Source organism: Oxyura jamaicensis, chromosome 4 (assembly GCF_011077185.1).
Source record: "Oxyura jamaicensis isolate SHBP4307 breed ruddy duck chromosome 4, BPBGC_Ojam_1.0, whole genome shotgun sequence".
Classification (NCBI taxonomy): Eukaryota; Metazoa; Chordata; class Aves; order Anseriformes; family Anatidae; genus Oxyura; species Oxyura jamaicensis.
The window spans coordinates 20016245-20032772 of record NC_048896.1 but is presented as its reverse complement, the minus strand read 5'-3'; the positions used below and the strand labels follow the sequence as shown (position 1 = coordinate 20032772).

At 44.8% G+C, this 16528-nt stretch overlaps 1 protein-coding gene across 5 annotated transcripts in view; it reads left to right on the top strand.

The window, feature by feature from the left end:
• The window catches only part of GRIA3 (glutamate ionotropic receptor AMPA type subunit 3), a 149540-nt gene extending 133052 nt beyond the window's left edge, over positions 1–16488 (top strand). The window contains exons 14-16 of one of the 5 annotated variants that reach the window (XR_004750109.1): positions 393–507; positions 12869–12983; positions 15087–15223. Coding sequence is in view for 4 of the 5 variants with exons in the window: in XM_035323693.1 (XP_035179584.1) it covers positions 12869–12983; positions 15087–15332 (361 nt within the window). In the remaining variant the exon portion in view is untranslated. Of the gene's footprint in view, positions 1–392; positions 508–12868; positions 12984–15086; positions 15357–15387; positions 15664–16230 lie in introns of those variants that run through there. The other 4 variants (XM_035323693.1, XM_035323694.1, XM_035323695.1 and 1 more) reach the window with 4 other exon arrangements.
• The last annotated feature ends 40 nt before the right edge of the window (positions 16489–16528 follow it).

Here is a 16528-nt window from a genome sequence, read left to right as displayed (position 1 = left end):
AATGCATCCATTTTTTTAGTGTTCTCTTTGTGTTGTCCTTTCTGATTGTTTGTTGCTGTTTTAATTTTACAGTTCGATGGCTTTTTCAATTTAAATGGTAAAAGCCGAGTTAACCTGCCATATGTGACGAATGTTAACTGCATGATGTGGTGTTCTTGTTACTTTTTTTCTCAAAGACGATTTCCCCATCCCGCACACTTCAGTTTTGAGCAAATGTTATCCTCCATGCCACCTTCCAATATTTAACCCTGTATTTGCTGTACAAACATTTTTATAGCTCCACGTTCTGTGAAATTTTAGCCAATTTGTCCTCTTGTGCTCCTTTTTTTATACGTTACGATTTCCTAAGCATTTGTGCATTTTTCTTACAAGTTATGTTTTATCGTTTCAAGAAATGCTGTTAACCTGGCAGTATTAAAACTGAATGAGCAAGGCCTCTTGGACAAATTGAAAAACAAATGGTGGTACGACAAAGGAGAGTGCGGCAGCGGGGGAGGTGACTCCAAGGTCAGCCTCAATGTCACCACAATCGGGTACCTTAGTGGAGAGTAATCGGCAAGGCTGTTATTGTACTCACCAAGGAAAAAAAATGCAGATCAAAACCATCAGAATAATAGTGGTGGGGAAAAAAAAAAAAAAAAAAAAAAAAAAAAAAGCCAGTTGCTTGCCCAGTAGCTCTTGCAAAGAAATGGTGTTGTTTAATGTTGGCAGCAGTTTTGGTCGAGTTTGGAAACCTCATTGAACTAACAGATAGAAGCCCCCTGTTGATGGGACCTGCGCAGCCAGCACTAGTGGCTGCTCAAGGAGATGCGATTGCACCCGGCTGTTGTGTCAAACCCTGAAGATGAGGCTTTGGGGCCTTCTCTGTGACTTAGCTGAGGGTTAGGGGCATTGCTGAGAGGCTTTGTGTGTTGGGAAGGGCTCCCTTCCCCTGGACTCTTCTGGAGACAGGTCCCCAGCAAGCCCAGCCTCGGACTTTGGTGGCCGGACTGGTGCCAGTGAGTTCTGTGGCTGAAGCCTGGTCTCCAGAGCTGGGCTGCTCCTATGTGCCATAGCTTAGGGAAGGACAAGGTGGCTGCTAGATCATGTGTAGTCTGTGGTCACTCAGCACTGATTACAGTAGTGGCATTAGCTAGAGCAGGCTGGATATTATCGGTCGTCTTGGGTACAGGAATTACCAATGAATTTAATTTCAACTACTTTGGTATGCTAAAAGTTAAGCAGTGATGGTGGTCGCCCATTAATGGTAAAATACTGGCAATAACAGCAATGTGTAAGGAGTTAGCACTTTCAATGGGTGAAGCTGAAACAAGAGATGTTGCTTGCAGCAATGAAGTGTATTAAAATGATGCAGTAAAGTGGAAATTCATCTTATGGAAAGGTTTGGGTAGTTTTGCTTAGAGTTACCATCTATATGACAATGACCACAGCACACAGGAGCACTGCACTTGTGTTCGCTGTGCTTTTCAAGCATGGTTTAAAACCCCAGCTCCGGTGGCACCAATGGCAACACCTCCATTGCCTTCTGTGGCAGAGGTTCCCTGCTGCACCCAGCAGCCGTGCTGGAGCCACACTCCTGAAATTGATTTAAGATCTTGCCCATTGCAGAAGCTGAGTGCACTTTAATACTGCCAGTCCTGCCTTGTAGAGCTAACAGGCAATTTCTGGTGAAGAGAAGCTGTAGCTAGAGCAGGTTGGACTTTGTTGCTCACCTTGGTACAAGAATTACTAAGGAATTTAATTTCAAATATATTGTTATACTGAAAAGTACTGAGATTAGTTTTCCTGGTGACACTGTCTTACAGCTAGTAAATACAGTTCCTTAAGGACCAGTAACTTCTGATCCCCCTTATAAAGATGCTTCAGCTTTGGTCCAAGATCAGGAATAGTATTTTCAGTAAACCGCAGTTTTGGACAATTACTGCAAATTACTGCTGCATTCTATTAATAAGAGTTGCTTACAGTTGGCTACTTACGAAGTTACTCAGCTCCTCATCTCTAATTTTAGCAAAAGGAAGGAGAAAATCTCCCATTCAGGCTTGTTCAGTGCCTGCATTTGCAGTGCTCAGCAGCAGCTTGCAGATGAGTGTGAGCTCTTACATGCTTTTTAGCTCTGCAACTCATCCTTCATGCAACGTTTTTATATAATGTTATACTTGCTGGTATATTAAATGTTTAATATTCTCCTAGGATTCAGCACTGTGTTGTCTAATACTACCTCCATGAAAGCAAACCCTTTGTACCAAGCAGCATCAATGAAATTCTTTGCTGCAAGTTCATTGAATTAAAAGCAGTCAACTAATGCTTACAGCCCTGAGGAAACTGAGAAGGATTTTGAAAATTGTCATAATTAGGGTAGGGTCATCCTTCTGCTTCTGCTTGTGCTGAAAGTCCTTTGAAAAAGAGTAATACCACCTATTAGCAAGCTCTCGCCCTGCTCGGTAGATGTTGCGAGAGGTACGCCAGGATAGACTGTCCAGCAAGAGCAGAAGAGTGAACACGATGGGCAGGCAGGGAAGGGGTTAGTTGTTATTTCTAGCGATGGCATAAATCAAAGGGCTTTTTATGACAAAATGGCTTTTCCTTTGAGGCAGCGTTCTGCAGGCACTCAGTCCTGCAGGCTCAGGCTGTGCAGCACTTGGACAGACAGGCAGACAGGCAGACAGACATACAGATGCCTTCCCGGCAGAGCACGCTGACATCCTCAGCCATCGCAGTGTCGTGGCCGTGCCATCCTTGAGCCCTTCCACCCACCCTGCTCCTATCCCCTCCATCCTCCCTCCAGATCCTGCACTGATCTCATCCCACTCACAGCTAATTGCTCATACCAGCATGGCTTTATGAGTAGAGAATTCCATGGGAAATCCTTCAGGGCTGTTCTTTTTTCCCTTTTGCCTGGGAGAAGGCGATACCTGGGGGGACTGAGTGAAGGAGGTGGCACCAGGGGGACCAAGTCACTGCTCAGTGGGTGCACCCCATGGGGAGGTGATGCACAGGGTCCATTGCTCACTCAGGGCAGCTCTTTCTACCGGCTGAGCTGACAGAGCCCCTCTCTCAGCTTAGCCAGTAGAAGCCCGGACTTGGGGAATAGCTGTCCTGAACTGGCAATCAGCCCTGCCTGCTTCCTGCAAACGAGCTGTGTGCAGAAATTAATTGTGGTGCCAGCGTCTTAAGCAGAGCTGTGAAGCCAGGGGTAAGTATGCCACCCGTTGGCCCGTGCCAGTGCCAGTGCCAAAGCATGAGGGACCCCAGCCCCTCTGTGTGTCCTCCCTGAGCTTTGGTGTGACACTCACCTGTGTCAGGATATCAATAATGCCAAGCTGTATTTGTGAGTTCTCTTCTTGCTGCCACATGTTCATGGCCACTGGAAGATTGCCCAGTGACTCGAAATTTCAAAAGGATTTTGAGGCTTACAGTAGGAATCGGAGAAGGTATTGAATGGCCTTTTGGAAAGTTTCTAAACCTACTCTATGACAGAAACTGTGTAAGGTTAGTACTATGAGCATCCAAAACTCCTGCAGCCACTTGTAATTGAAGACTAAAGAGATTGAGATAGTTCTCAGCTGACATTTCAGTGCCATCAGGATGTGCCAGCTCAGGTGGGCACAGCAGACATGGGGCTGCCCCGCAGCATCCAGGCTTCCCTCTCTCAGTGCTGGGTCTTGCTTAAAACCAAAGGGAGCTGTGCTCCATCCATATGTGACGTTCATACATTACACATTTACACATTAATACATGTAAAGTGACTTAGCTGACACAGGCATCCTTGTATGTGCATCAAAATTTGCCCATTTTCCTCTCTTAAATGGGCATGAATTTAGTTATTTATTTTCATCCATTGGCTTCATGGCACAATTTTACTGTATTCACAACCTCTTATAGGTGTCACCTGAGTTTGCTATTGTGAGAGAATGCAGAATAGCAGTTATTATTATATATATATATATATATATTCCAGGAAATATGTTAAAGCATATTACCAGTTTGGAAACTAATTATTTTGTTTATTTTGTTTTGTATACAATCCTATCATCCCAGAGCTGAGTGATGGCTGAATAGGAATTTAACAAGAAAAAGAGAAAACGGGATGTAGACAGCAGGATGAGTGACTTATGGGAAACTAATTATTCAGTTGCATAGGAACAATTTTCTGCTAAGATTAATTTCTACAGTTCTGCTGTTGGTACATTTCTTGTATTCTCTTACCTTCATGGTAACACTGAATGACAGCCAACACTGGAGAAAATTGTTGGAATGTAGCATTTCACCAACTTCACGTGCCAGGACCTCTTGCTAGACTTAATTTCTCTAACGTATTCTTTTTTAGGCTGATATCTCTTTTGGAAGGCATCAGTGAAATGATACCCGATGCAATACCGCTTCATTTTTTGGCTGTTTCTTTTTAATCAGAGGATAACTTTTCTGGAGAGCTAGTTGAATTCTGCCCTCTGAGCCACACATCATAAAGCATCGCATTTCTGAGCTCTTCTGAGACGAGAGCAGGGCCATTAGCAGATGGGATTCGTTTCCCCCATTTCTCGATGCTATTTTGCTTTGATACATTTGCAGCACAGCAGTTAGCATTTGTGGCATAATTTTTTAAGTGGCATATTTTTAGAAGAAATCTGTTAGGCATCATTTTAGATGATACCTAACATCTAAAGAGCACTAATGCCAAATGTGTGGTGCTTTATAGAGAGGAGAACATTTGGGGAAATGGCAAGCTTAAAAAGATGCAGCATAGTTTATTTGAGCAATTTGTTTGAAATTACGTTCATTGGCATGAATTTACTTGTTACCCATTCTATAGGCCTGTGTTATGATCTGGAAAAAATAAAATGGCCAGTCAGAGCCAGTGGTAGTAGCGTAGAGCTAATTCATGCTCACACCTAGGAAAGTAATAGGAAATTATTGTATTGTGCAAATGAATGACAAAGCAAAATAATAGTTTAAAAGGCAAAATAATGTTTTCAAAGGAAGGCATTGAAATATATGTTTAATTGACAATAATTATTTCATAATAAAATAACAAATAAAACTGTGTATGTTTTGTACCAATAATGAAGTCTTAACACTTTAAGAATTCAGTGGAGCATCTCATTTAGAGCACTGCCAAGAAGTGCAGAGAGCCTGCCTTGGTTTGAAGAAATGTCAGTGAAATGTCTGTCCTTTGAGGATGGTTTAGGGAGGATGCAATTAGGAGACTCGGGATGAGGACTAAGGACAAGCAGGTTCCCCAGGCTAGGAAGGAGCTGGTGGAGTCAGGGCTGGCATCTAAGGATTAGGAACTGCTTCATTTTGCTTGTGTAACTTTGGTGTAGCTGCCGTGGGGACTTGCTTTGCTCCCTTGACAGGGAAGCATGCTTGTGCGGTGCTGACTGCGGCAGAGCGACCGCACGTCTTGCCTTCACAGCCACAGGAAACCTTAGTGAAAGGCTTGTGACTCATGCTTCATTTTGATAATACCTTTGGTCCTTAAGAGTTATTTTCCATAAATTGCTTGCATGAGTCATTTATCCTGCACTGTAAGCATCAGGATCGCAGGAGCTGAGGCTTGGTTCCCTGGGACTGCAGAAAGGACAAGGGAAAAACAGCAGCTGCAGGTGGGGAGTAGGGCCCCTGCCCTGAGCATCTGTATGGGGCTCCAAGCTCGGCTGTTTCCTCTCCGTTGTTAATGACTGTCATATAAAATACAAAGGGAAAAATAAATGCCTTTCTTCTTCTTCTTCAAAGTAATTCTAACCTTGCAGCACTGAGCTCAAATGGATGCAGGCACTTGTGCGCTCACCAGTGCTGTAATTGTGCTTGGGACACATCTGGTTTGTACCAGCGACACGGCTGTTCGGTGAGGGCCTGGTGGGCTTCCAACTGTGCAGCACCTGCCCGCAGCCATCGGAGGAGCCAGGAGCAGGAGCCACAGAAGAGGACATCCCAGGAGGAAAATAGATCATAGAAGACGGGGGGAAAAGTGGATATGTCTAGCAAGAGAAAGAGAAGGTGAGGGGATAGCCCACACACAAGGTAAGTTGAGTGTCTTGCTCGTACCACCCAGGCTAGGAAGGATCCAGGTAAACCCAGGAAGGGCCTACACTGGTGTTGGAGGCACTGTGGGTTGGAGCATCCACCATCCTGCTGCTGCCCCCCTCCCGGGCTGCTGCGCCACCTGCCCTCACCGCAGCCTTATCTCAAGTCTCAGGCACTGCTACAAATGAACTACAATGACTTGTTACGGCTTGCATTTCCTAATCCAATATGCATGTATTATTGAATTAGCACTTGGCAATTCTATTAAATTATGATCCTGTTAGTACAGACTTTAATTTGTTTGAGCTACGTTTATGAAACATATAAATATACTTTCCTAGAGACGGTGGCTGCTGTACACAGACTGCAAACTATCCGCAAAGCGTGGAGGAACCTGCGGTTGCAGGCAGTGACACGTCTGGCTCTGCACAGGTCTGTTCAGTGTGCATGTAGGTGGTGTGATGGCACCATGCATCTGTGCTTGTCTTCCACGTTGCAGCAAATACAGCACCAGCTAAAACCTGGTTTTAAAATGCACACCTAGTTCCTGCAAGGAAATCCCTACAGGATTCCACAAGGATGCAATGGGCGCTCTGACCTTCCTCTAAAAAAGTAAGCAAGAAACAAACTGTCCGGGGCTCACAGGTGGCTGTTCAGTAGGAGCAGTCCTCGCAGGCTGCTGCACCACGTAAATATGACAGAACATGGCACTGCCTGTGTTCACCTGCTTGCAGTAGGACAGCATAAAAAATGTTAAAAACTCCTTTACATCTTTATGCAAGATTCTTGTCATCCCATGACACCATTCAATACACAAAACAGGCAAAACATGCGGCAATCTCCCTGAACCTCCTAAGTCAGCAACAGCCATGGCTGAGCCTTCAGCCAGCGCCTGCAGCAAGGGGAACTGCATCTGGTTGTACTGTTGAGAGAAAAAGTGAGAAAAAAACCTTCTGTTGGAGGATTTGATGCTGTGACTGATGCCTTTGAGCGTGACACCAGCCATCAGCATGCGGTGTATTTCTTTAGTGGCTTGGGGATGTATGGGGCTCGAGGTGCATAGTTTTAATCTCCTGATTTTGAAGGTTCTTCATCTTTTCAAACAAGATGGCTTTCACTTCTACCCCTTCCTCTGCCCACCCATAAAGAATTCCAATCCCTAGGATGTTACATGTTTGTACGCCTGTGACTGCTGGTTAATGCAGGGCAGAAAGAAATGACTAAGGTCAGAAATGGTGGCAGAGTGCAACCAAAAGTTCGTTTCTTAAAAAAAAAAAAAAAAAAAAAAAAAAAAAAGCCTGGCCTGCTGCTGCTGTTTCTCTGAATATGAAATACTCAGTATGAAATAAAAAGGTTAATAAAAAGGAATAACAAGTAACTGCATTTCAGGGCTCTGTTCACACCTGCTTCAAGTACCATGGAACTGTAGTTTTTAAACACACACAGCAAGTTTTAATGATGAGTCCATTTCCATCCTAAATCTTCCCCGTCCCTGACACATGGGTGCATAGCAAGACAGAAAGCTGTGGCAAAGAGACATCACTAAATTGGTGAATTATGACAGGCCGTATCTTGAGAGAGATCTGATCTAGGAAAGAGCAGAACTCTTGGGCAATACATTCACCCTCCAGCTTCCTATCTAGTCAGAAAATATTTCAGTAATAAGATCTGACAAAAAGTCTATTCAGTAGTTACAGATCAGGTTGGGATTTGTAAAGACTGGGGGGGATAAAGTGCCGTATTTGATTTAGACAGGTCTTTAACCTCAAGAAATGCCCTCTGGAGAATAGTGCTGGATTTGGTATTTTTTCCTGGATTGTTTCTATCTTTATATTTTAATGATGCCAAGGCAGTTGTTAGTTAGATTGGTTTGGTGCCCTGTCAAGTCGAGCAGAGAGCTGGGGCTTGACGTCTGCTCTCGCCAGTGCCCTTCGCTGTGATGTGCAGGAGCTGCCAGGTGTGGGGTACAGGGCAGGGGCACTGGCTGCTCCCCTTGGGATGGTCCTGGGGTCATCAGCTTCCTGAACGAGATCTCAGGGCAGCTGTCTGGGGCTTGCCCTGTCTCCATCAGATATTTGTTGCTTGGCTCATGTGAGAGACTGAACTTACCACATCTCTGCAACCAGCTTCACCCCCTGCGTCCCGCAATGTGAGTGAAGATTTGCCAGTAACACCAACAGGAACAATTAATTCAGTGTTTTCAGTGGTTCTGCCCCAAAGGATTTTAAGAAGCTTTCTGAGTTAAGCACTTTGCTTGTTTGCTTGCACCTCATTCTGCTTTCCTTTCCTCTGTCATTATGAGATGGATTTTAGAAACCCAAGCATTCAATGTCTGAACTCTTTGATGTTACAGCTCGGTTGGCTGGGTTATGTTGACATCAGCAACTCTGGTGATGCCTCAGCCAGCAAGGACAGCTATGGTCATAAGAAACAAGAGAAAAAAAAATATGCTGCAGGAAGTAGTGTTCTAAATATGTCAAATTCCTAAATTAGAGAGATTAGGTAAGAATAACAGGGATTAAAAATAAAACCAGTGGGGTGAAAGAAAAAAAAAATAAACAAACAAAAAAAACAACAAACAAACAAAAAAACTTTATAATGTACTCATGGAGACCTGATGAAACATTGGGCTTTTGCCTGCTTCATGTCGCTGAGATTTGCACGTGAGGTGAAGGCCCTTTACAAGGCTGTGGCTCACGGTCTGCCTTCATACTGCTCAGCAAGGCTTGCACATTAGTGCCAAGCGAGGATGTCGTTCTTCGTTAATCTCTCAGTCTTCAGAGGGACAGATTTTCCAGAAGCCTCCTGTGGCTTTTTGTTGCTCTGAGCCCACATATCAGCCATAAACCTGGCTTAGCCAGATATTAAACCAGATTTACAGCCAGCGCGGTGTGACACAGCCCGAGCCCAGAGGTACCCTTGGCTCTGTGATGTTGCCTACCCTAATGCACACCAAATGGCCAGTGCCAGGGCACACAAACAGCTTTTCTACAAATGCCACATCCCTAATGTGCGTGTGTGCTTCCACAGGACTTCTCCACCCAGAGATACTTGGCATCTAATACACTGCTGGAAGGAAAAAATAAAAAATAAAAAGGCTTTCTATTGACTCTTCAGGACTTCACGTTGTAGGAGATGGGGTTCCGAGAACACTAGGAATTTGTGTCTTTGGCTCTTCAGCCAGGGGACAGGCTCCTTCTGGTGGCTACGTGTACTGTACATTTGGAGCCAGCGTCCATCTGCCTCGTGAGGAGGATCCCATCACCACTGCTCCTAAATTTCTCATCCTCAGCACTGAGTTAATGCTCTGTCCTCGTGTCAGACAGCAGACGTCCTGCCCAGGTGGGCACAGGGGATGCAGCCCTGAACACAAATAATCTGAGAGACATCAGAAACTGGCCGCTGATGGGACCAAGGAAACCCTTATCGAGTGCCGTCAGGAGCCTTTAGATGTTGTGCCTCTTCTTTCCAGCTTCCTTCTCCTGAATGATTGGGTCTGAAAATCCTAAATTAATTCTGAGCAACATTTCATCAGGTTTGAGGGGAGCAGAGTGCTGTCTGCAGTGTTCATTTGCTATCCTTGGCAATGATCATTTTGGGGTATAACATTTATATTATGTCCATTAGAGCATAGAATGGGATATGAATTATCCAAAGCTGTTCCAAACACCACTTAAATCTTTATTGATTGCAAGTAATAAACATAACTACAGTGTTACAGAGAGTTTATGCTACTCAGACAGTGGTTACATGCAGCTGACAAAAGCCTAGGGTTAGTGGGTGAGATTTTCCTGTCCCAAAGTGCTCCTGAAGCTGCTGAATGCTCCGCAGTTGGCCCTCACACTTTGACATGTGAGGGCCAAGCTAAGCACGAGGGCACAGTGCCGCAGCCATCAGTACATCCCAGTTTCTTCCCAGAAAATGCACTTTCCTAGCGAGGCTGGCACTGGAGATGTTCTTCTCATCAATTAACAGTACTTATGCCAAGAAACTGCTTGGCCTCTCCTGCACAGGTTATTCAGTGACACAGGCTGTTCGCAGCACTGGCACATCAAAATATTAGTAAGTAGCGGGAACTGGTCACCAACAGCACAGATGTGATGGCTTTTGCAGGTGTACAAGGGCCTTCAGCCTGCTGCAGCCTCCTGAAGCCTGTAGAAGCTGGAGCAATGGTTTTGCATATGAACTCTGGTTTTGTGTATCTGCTTTATAGAGGTGCAGGTGGAATCATGAAAATGAGCCAAAAAAGGTCATTAATCGGATTTAAAACCTGTTACAATTTATAATTTGTGAGGCACATGAGTTATACCTGCTAACATCTGGGACTGATAAAGAACTGTTTCTTTGATGATTAATTTACTCTTCTTCTACTTCAAACTTGTTCAGGCCAGAAAGAAAAATCATCATGCCACAGCCTTTCTTAACAGAATAAAAATTACAGCAACTAACATGAAATGTTGTTGAGCTGCTGCAGCAGGAGGTGGCCGGGTGAGAAATCCCTCAGACAGAGTGACAGTGTCATGAAGAGAAGGAACGAGAGAGCCAGATGGGTTCTGCATCAGTGTTCCCTCTTTTCTGTATTTATGGCAAGGATGGAAAATAATCAGATAATGAAAGAGAAAAGCAATAGAAGCTCTGCACGTTGCACATAGCAGCTCTTTCTTCTGACGGATTATCTCACATGTAAGCAGAGGGAACGTCCTCAGCCTGGAAACAATGCTGTATCTTGCGGAAGATCACCTTCTTGACAAGGAAGTGCCATAGCAATTCCTACATTGAAAGGAAGAAGAGGTCAAGATTTTTAAACTGAACCAGAAGCCTGGGGGACCCAGTTCAGGTGTGGGATTTTAATGAGTGAAAGCACAGTGCCTCTCAAAAATCACACCATCAGCATCATCCCATCCACTGAGCCAGCAGCAGCAACTGGCACCTCTTGTTCTCTGGCTGTAATGGGTGGATGTCCACACTGCCAGCACCCAAGTGGGGTCTTCTAACCAGGAACAGAGAAACTGAGCTGCTGAAACACCAGTGAACAACCTCTCTGTCCCAGGTGTCAATGTTTGCAGCACACTAATAAAGTGAAGGCTGTGAGAACGGCTAGGCACCAATCTTCTTAATGGCATGCCTCCCTTAAATAAATCAGCCATAGCAAATGGCTTAATTTGCCACTGGGGGCAATATTACTCAGTGTTAGGGTATTGGTACCATTTCCCTCGACTCAAGTCCTCCAGTCCTATGGAAACATCAGCCACCAAAATCTCAGTGGCATTTTGTAAAGATGTCCAACACACCCAACCTCACATGGTTACACCAGGATCAGACAAATCTGGATTAAAATAACAACAGAACAAAAGGTCATTCAGTTATGGTGAGGAGGAAAACCACAGCAGGTCTGTGCCCCAGGGCACTGTCCTTTACCACAGGACCACCACTGGCCTTATCCCATTCACCGCACCTCGCCTTGCTCGGAGTATGGAGCACAGCAAGAGCACAAGCTCTCAATGCCTTAACTGTGATAAAAGCAACCAAACTAATCAGGAGATGGTCTAGAAATCACACAGGTCCAGCACCCAGGGATGGGCTCTTGGCTCAGCCGGGTGCCCAGTGTCCCTGTCCCCCAGGTGCTGGAGCCCAGGTCACCTGCCCACCTGCTATACTATAGGGAAATTCCCCTCTCTTTATTTAAGATAATTTTAGTTTATCCTTTTTTTTTTTTTTTTTTTTGGCAGTTGAGTGTGCACAATTAACTGCAATCTTGGCTTTAAAAAAATAATAAAGTGCCCTAATTAGCATGTTAAACCTCCTCATTGCCCAATACTGTATAATGTTGTGAAAGCTAATCTATAATATATTGGATGTTATGCAAATTCTCCATGCTCCGTAAGGGGTTTATAAAGGCATGCAAATTAAAAATAGTGTTTGGAATAGGACTTGGGGGGGAGGGAGCATTTGCACGATAACATATGAAGAGAACAGGAAAGGTGTTTATAGCCTTCTCCCTATTGTTTCTGTATTGTCATCTGCACAATGCTTTTTCAAAGTGGAGAGATGTATTGCATAAAATCTCTCCAAATTGGATAGTTTTTAATGAAATTAAAAATTAGAGAGCTGTTCTCTCAGCAATTATCCACGCCGCTCTTTTTGCTGGGGCTTGTAGCAGGTGCCTAAAGGCACTCGGCTCTCCCTGGCTACACACAATGCCCGGACCTTGTGCTCACCAGCCAGGTCAGGGGACTCCTGGGGGGCTTGGCTGGGACCCAGCCAGTCCCCGTTGGTGCAAACCTGGTGCCAATCCCAAAAGGTGGCACAGCATCGGCAAGGCTACAGACCAATGGCCTACCCCAGGCATGCGAACCCAGCATTTTGACATTCACAGAGGTGTTTTGTACAGATCTGCACGTCCTGATTTTCTGCTGCAGCTCCCCAGGGTGCTGGCTGCATTTGGGATGCTTGGGGCCTGGCGGCTCAAGCCCACATGCTGCTGTCTGCTGGGGCTTTGCTCTCTGTTAGTGCCATGGGGGTGTCCTGCTGGACCAGAGCCACCACCGGCCACAAAGCTACTGCCAATGCCTGGGACTGTGCAAAAGTGGGAAATTGGCCTTCCTTTGTTTCTCCTACCTTAATTTAACAGTGAGTGCCGATTACTCAAAGCGATATGGGCAGGACCTGGTAATATAGTGTTGCTCTAGCATTAACTTAAGGGGATGATCCAGTTGCCTGCAGTGTGAATACTTTGTGGCCAGGAACCCTGCTTTATCGCTTTGTATAGTTTTAAAGTAGTTTAAAGCTTGAATAACATAAAATAACATAATATAATGTTATTTATGTTATTTCCCACGTGAAGAACTCCTGTAAACCTTGCAGTATTGAAACTCAGTGAACAAGGCATCTTAGACAAGCTGAAAAACAAATGGTGGTACGATAAGGGTGAATGTGGAGCCAAGGACTCCGGAAGTAAGGTCAGTCGCTGAAGGTCTTTTCGTACTGATTAGAAATCACATTTTGACCCACTGTTTGTGTATACAAAGAATGACTTTCAAAAGTTGCTATTTACATTTTGAAGGTTGAAAGAAAAGGATAGAAATATATTGTTTCCGAACATGACAGCATTTTTCTTTCATGCAGTAACAGATTTACGTTGTAAGTATGTTTTGCTATTTAGTATTTTGCTGGACACACATGGAAGGAGAATCCCCCAAAGCCCTCAAAGCTGCTATCTTCATTTGAATTTCCAAGTTCCACCACAGCCAGTGTGTATTATTCAGACCAGCATATTTTTTTTAATTATTATTTTTTGTTTGACTGAATGCCCCCACATTTTGTTGCAAAATTGTGAATTAGATCCTATACAAGCCAGTTAGGAAAACAGTCACATGCTTATTAGAGGTGGAAAATAACAGGGCAGACCTGGGATAAGGAAGAAACACCCTTCCTGCCCAATTTTCCAAGTCACTTTGAAAATTGTTTGATTGAATTTTGGAACTATTATTGGTGACACATTACACAGACATTGTCTGCTGTTCTCCTTATGCCTGGGACCATTTTGCTGCAGCAGCTCTGTGCCCCGGGACATCCAGCATGGGCGGCAGTGGCTGCATCAGCCATGCTGGATTTGCAGCAAACATTCATTTATGCTGCTAAGTTAAAAGAAAAAGAGTTTTCTTTTTTTTTTCTTTTTTCTAAACTGAAAGAGACATTGAGTATAAAAACACTGATGTGCTGTGCTTGTTGTTGGAGTAAAGGATATTTTCAAATGCACCTATAGGATTTCTCTTGCTGAAATCAGTCACAACCGAGTGCCTAGCTCCCTGGTGCCTTTGAAATCACTCGCTGTAACAATTCTCACAGAAAATGCTTCTGATTTGGAGGCTCCTCCTTGTGTCAGGCACCATTTCGAGTTCCAGCCCAGCCAGCAATGAAACACATTGCTGTAAGCTGGGCTGGAAGCTGCCTGGGGCACAGCCTCGCACCTGTTGCATGAGATAAACCCGGGATCCCAGGAAATCTGAGCATAGCTGCTGCTGCAGCAAACCAGATAATTGTAAAGGGGTGCACATGAGCAGTATTTTCAGAGCTCATAGCAGGCTGCTTGCTAAAACTGCATCCATCTAAACTGCCTGTGAAATGCACAGACACTTAACAAGGTAGACCCTCTTTTATTCTGAGTGCATGAAGTTAGGATGCTCCTGGAGATAGTCATACACTCATATCATCTGTAGGCATCTGCAGTAAGCCCAGGCAGAGTGGGGTTGGCAGCAGCCAGGAGGCTCACCTTGCCTCACAGCTCAGACAAGAACCACCAACACCCTTTTTTGTGGCAGCAAAAGGGTTGCACTTCTATTTAAGCTCATTACAAAATCCCATTTTTAAAACCCAAAGCTTTCTCCCCCGTCTGTCACGTCCTTAAAGGATGCAAACCCCGGGCAGCAAGTTTTGTTCAGCTGGTCGCTGCAGGTGCTGGGTTAGCTTAGGGCTCTCCTGCTGGACCTTAACCTAGCTGAACATCTTCCTAGGGCTGATTTTTATTTTTTTAAACCTGTTCAAAAAAAGATAGAAAAATATGGCATTAATTTTATCTACATTCACCACAGCCAGGTGTCCAGTGGCTTGATGTTTTTCTGGTTTTAGTTTTATAACGTAAGAACCTGCTACTTTATGTAGCCCAGTCTGCCTGTTAGAGTGTCCCAAAGGTGCCCTGGCCACCAGCGGTGCCCAGCTATAGGCAGTTTTGCTGTGGGGCAGCGAAGGCCTGGGGAAGCCAATGGCAAAAATCTTATCAACTTCCACATGGCCAAGGTTTCGCACAGCAAACAGTGCAGGATGGAGCAGCCTCTGCTGCCAGCCCTGCTCCGTGGGGCCAGTGGCACTGCTGAGCAGGTCACGCATGCAGTGTGACCACCGTGGGTAAGGCTGTTGGGTCACGTGGGGGTTTGGGGAATCTGAACTCTGGATCAGAAAGTGTGTATGTGTGGTCATTGCGGCTAGGACTGAGTGAAAAGTAACCTGTCTTCTGTCTGCCTTTTTCTCACAGCAAAACTAACGGTGTGGTTCATTTCTCTTAGGACAAGACCAGTGCTCTGAGCCTGAGCAATGTGGCTGGGGTTTTCTATATTCTTGTTGGAGGCCTTGGGCTCGCCATGATGGTGGCTTTGATCGAGTTTTGTTACAAGTCTCGGGCAGAGTCCAAGCGAATGAAACTCACCAAGAACACGCAAAACTTTAAACCTGCTCCTGCCACCAATACCCAGAATTACGCTACATACAGAGAAGGCTACAACGTGTATGGCACAGAAAGCGTGAAAATCTAGGGGTACGAGTACAGTTCAGTCAACAAAAAAAAAAAAAAAAAAAAAAAAAAAAAAAAAAAAAACTTTTTTTTCTTTATGCTTTAACTTCCATGTGTTCTTTTATTGTATGCACAAGAGGGCTGCTGTAAATGGTCTTTAAAAATGCAGACCGGTGGCAGTCTCTTTTCCATGGTGTGGGCTATTGGGGATTTAAAGTTCTCCCCTGCGCAGAAGCAGGCTCGTCACCAGTCTGCATTACCAACGGCAATGGTGGGGTCATGCTGCAGTGAGGACTCCTCTCCCCAGCAGTCTGCTATTGCAGTGGCTCACTGAATCCAAATATTTAGTTAATAAAAAAAAAAAATCTCAATTTTGTTAATTTAAAAACAATCCAGAATTCACACCTCTTTTGCTTGAGACCTCTTCCACGTTATTTTTAAAAGCCATACTCAGATCAGGTAAGTGCTTTTAGAAATCATGATATGTAAGGCATGCAAAGCAGAACTGAATTGTTAGAGGTGGCTGTGACACCCTCACCAGCTCCACAATGCACACAGGCTGCATCCTGCTCCTGCCTGGCTACCGGGGAGCTGCCCCTGGAAGGGGGTAAAGGTCTGGAGGCTCATTTTCAATACATATTATATATACCAGCTGCCTACAGGCTGCATGGGGCTTGGAGGCTGCTGCCCAGCAGGCTGTGGGCACCCAGGAGAGAAGGGTCCCTGGGAACACCCCAGCAGCACATCTCATCCCGGCCACAAGCGAAGGAGCGGGACAAGTTGTTCCCCGTCTCACTGGACATTATTAAAGCTCAGTGCCACTTGTGCTGCCTCCTTTCCCATACAGGTTGGTTCATTACCTTCTAATGAAAGGCTCCCTTTCAGAGGAAAAAAATGAAATCTTGTTGTTTTTATTACAGATCTATTACTGACAGCACGCAGGAGGAGAAGCAGCAGAGAATGTGGCTACTTCACGGATTCGGACCACCTGAGCCAGTCAGTCCTACTCTAGCTGAGGTGTCAGGCATGACATGCATTGATGATGGTGCAATGAACTTTTAACAGGAAAAACTGGTTTTTTTCCTTCAGTGCCTTATGGAAGACTCTGAGACTCACAACAATGCAAACCATCACTGAAATATTCTTGCTTTGCTTGAAAGAAAAAACAGAAAAAAAAAGGAGAAGTGAAGAAAAAAGGAGAGAAGAGAAGAGAAGAGA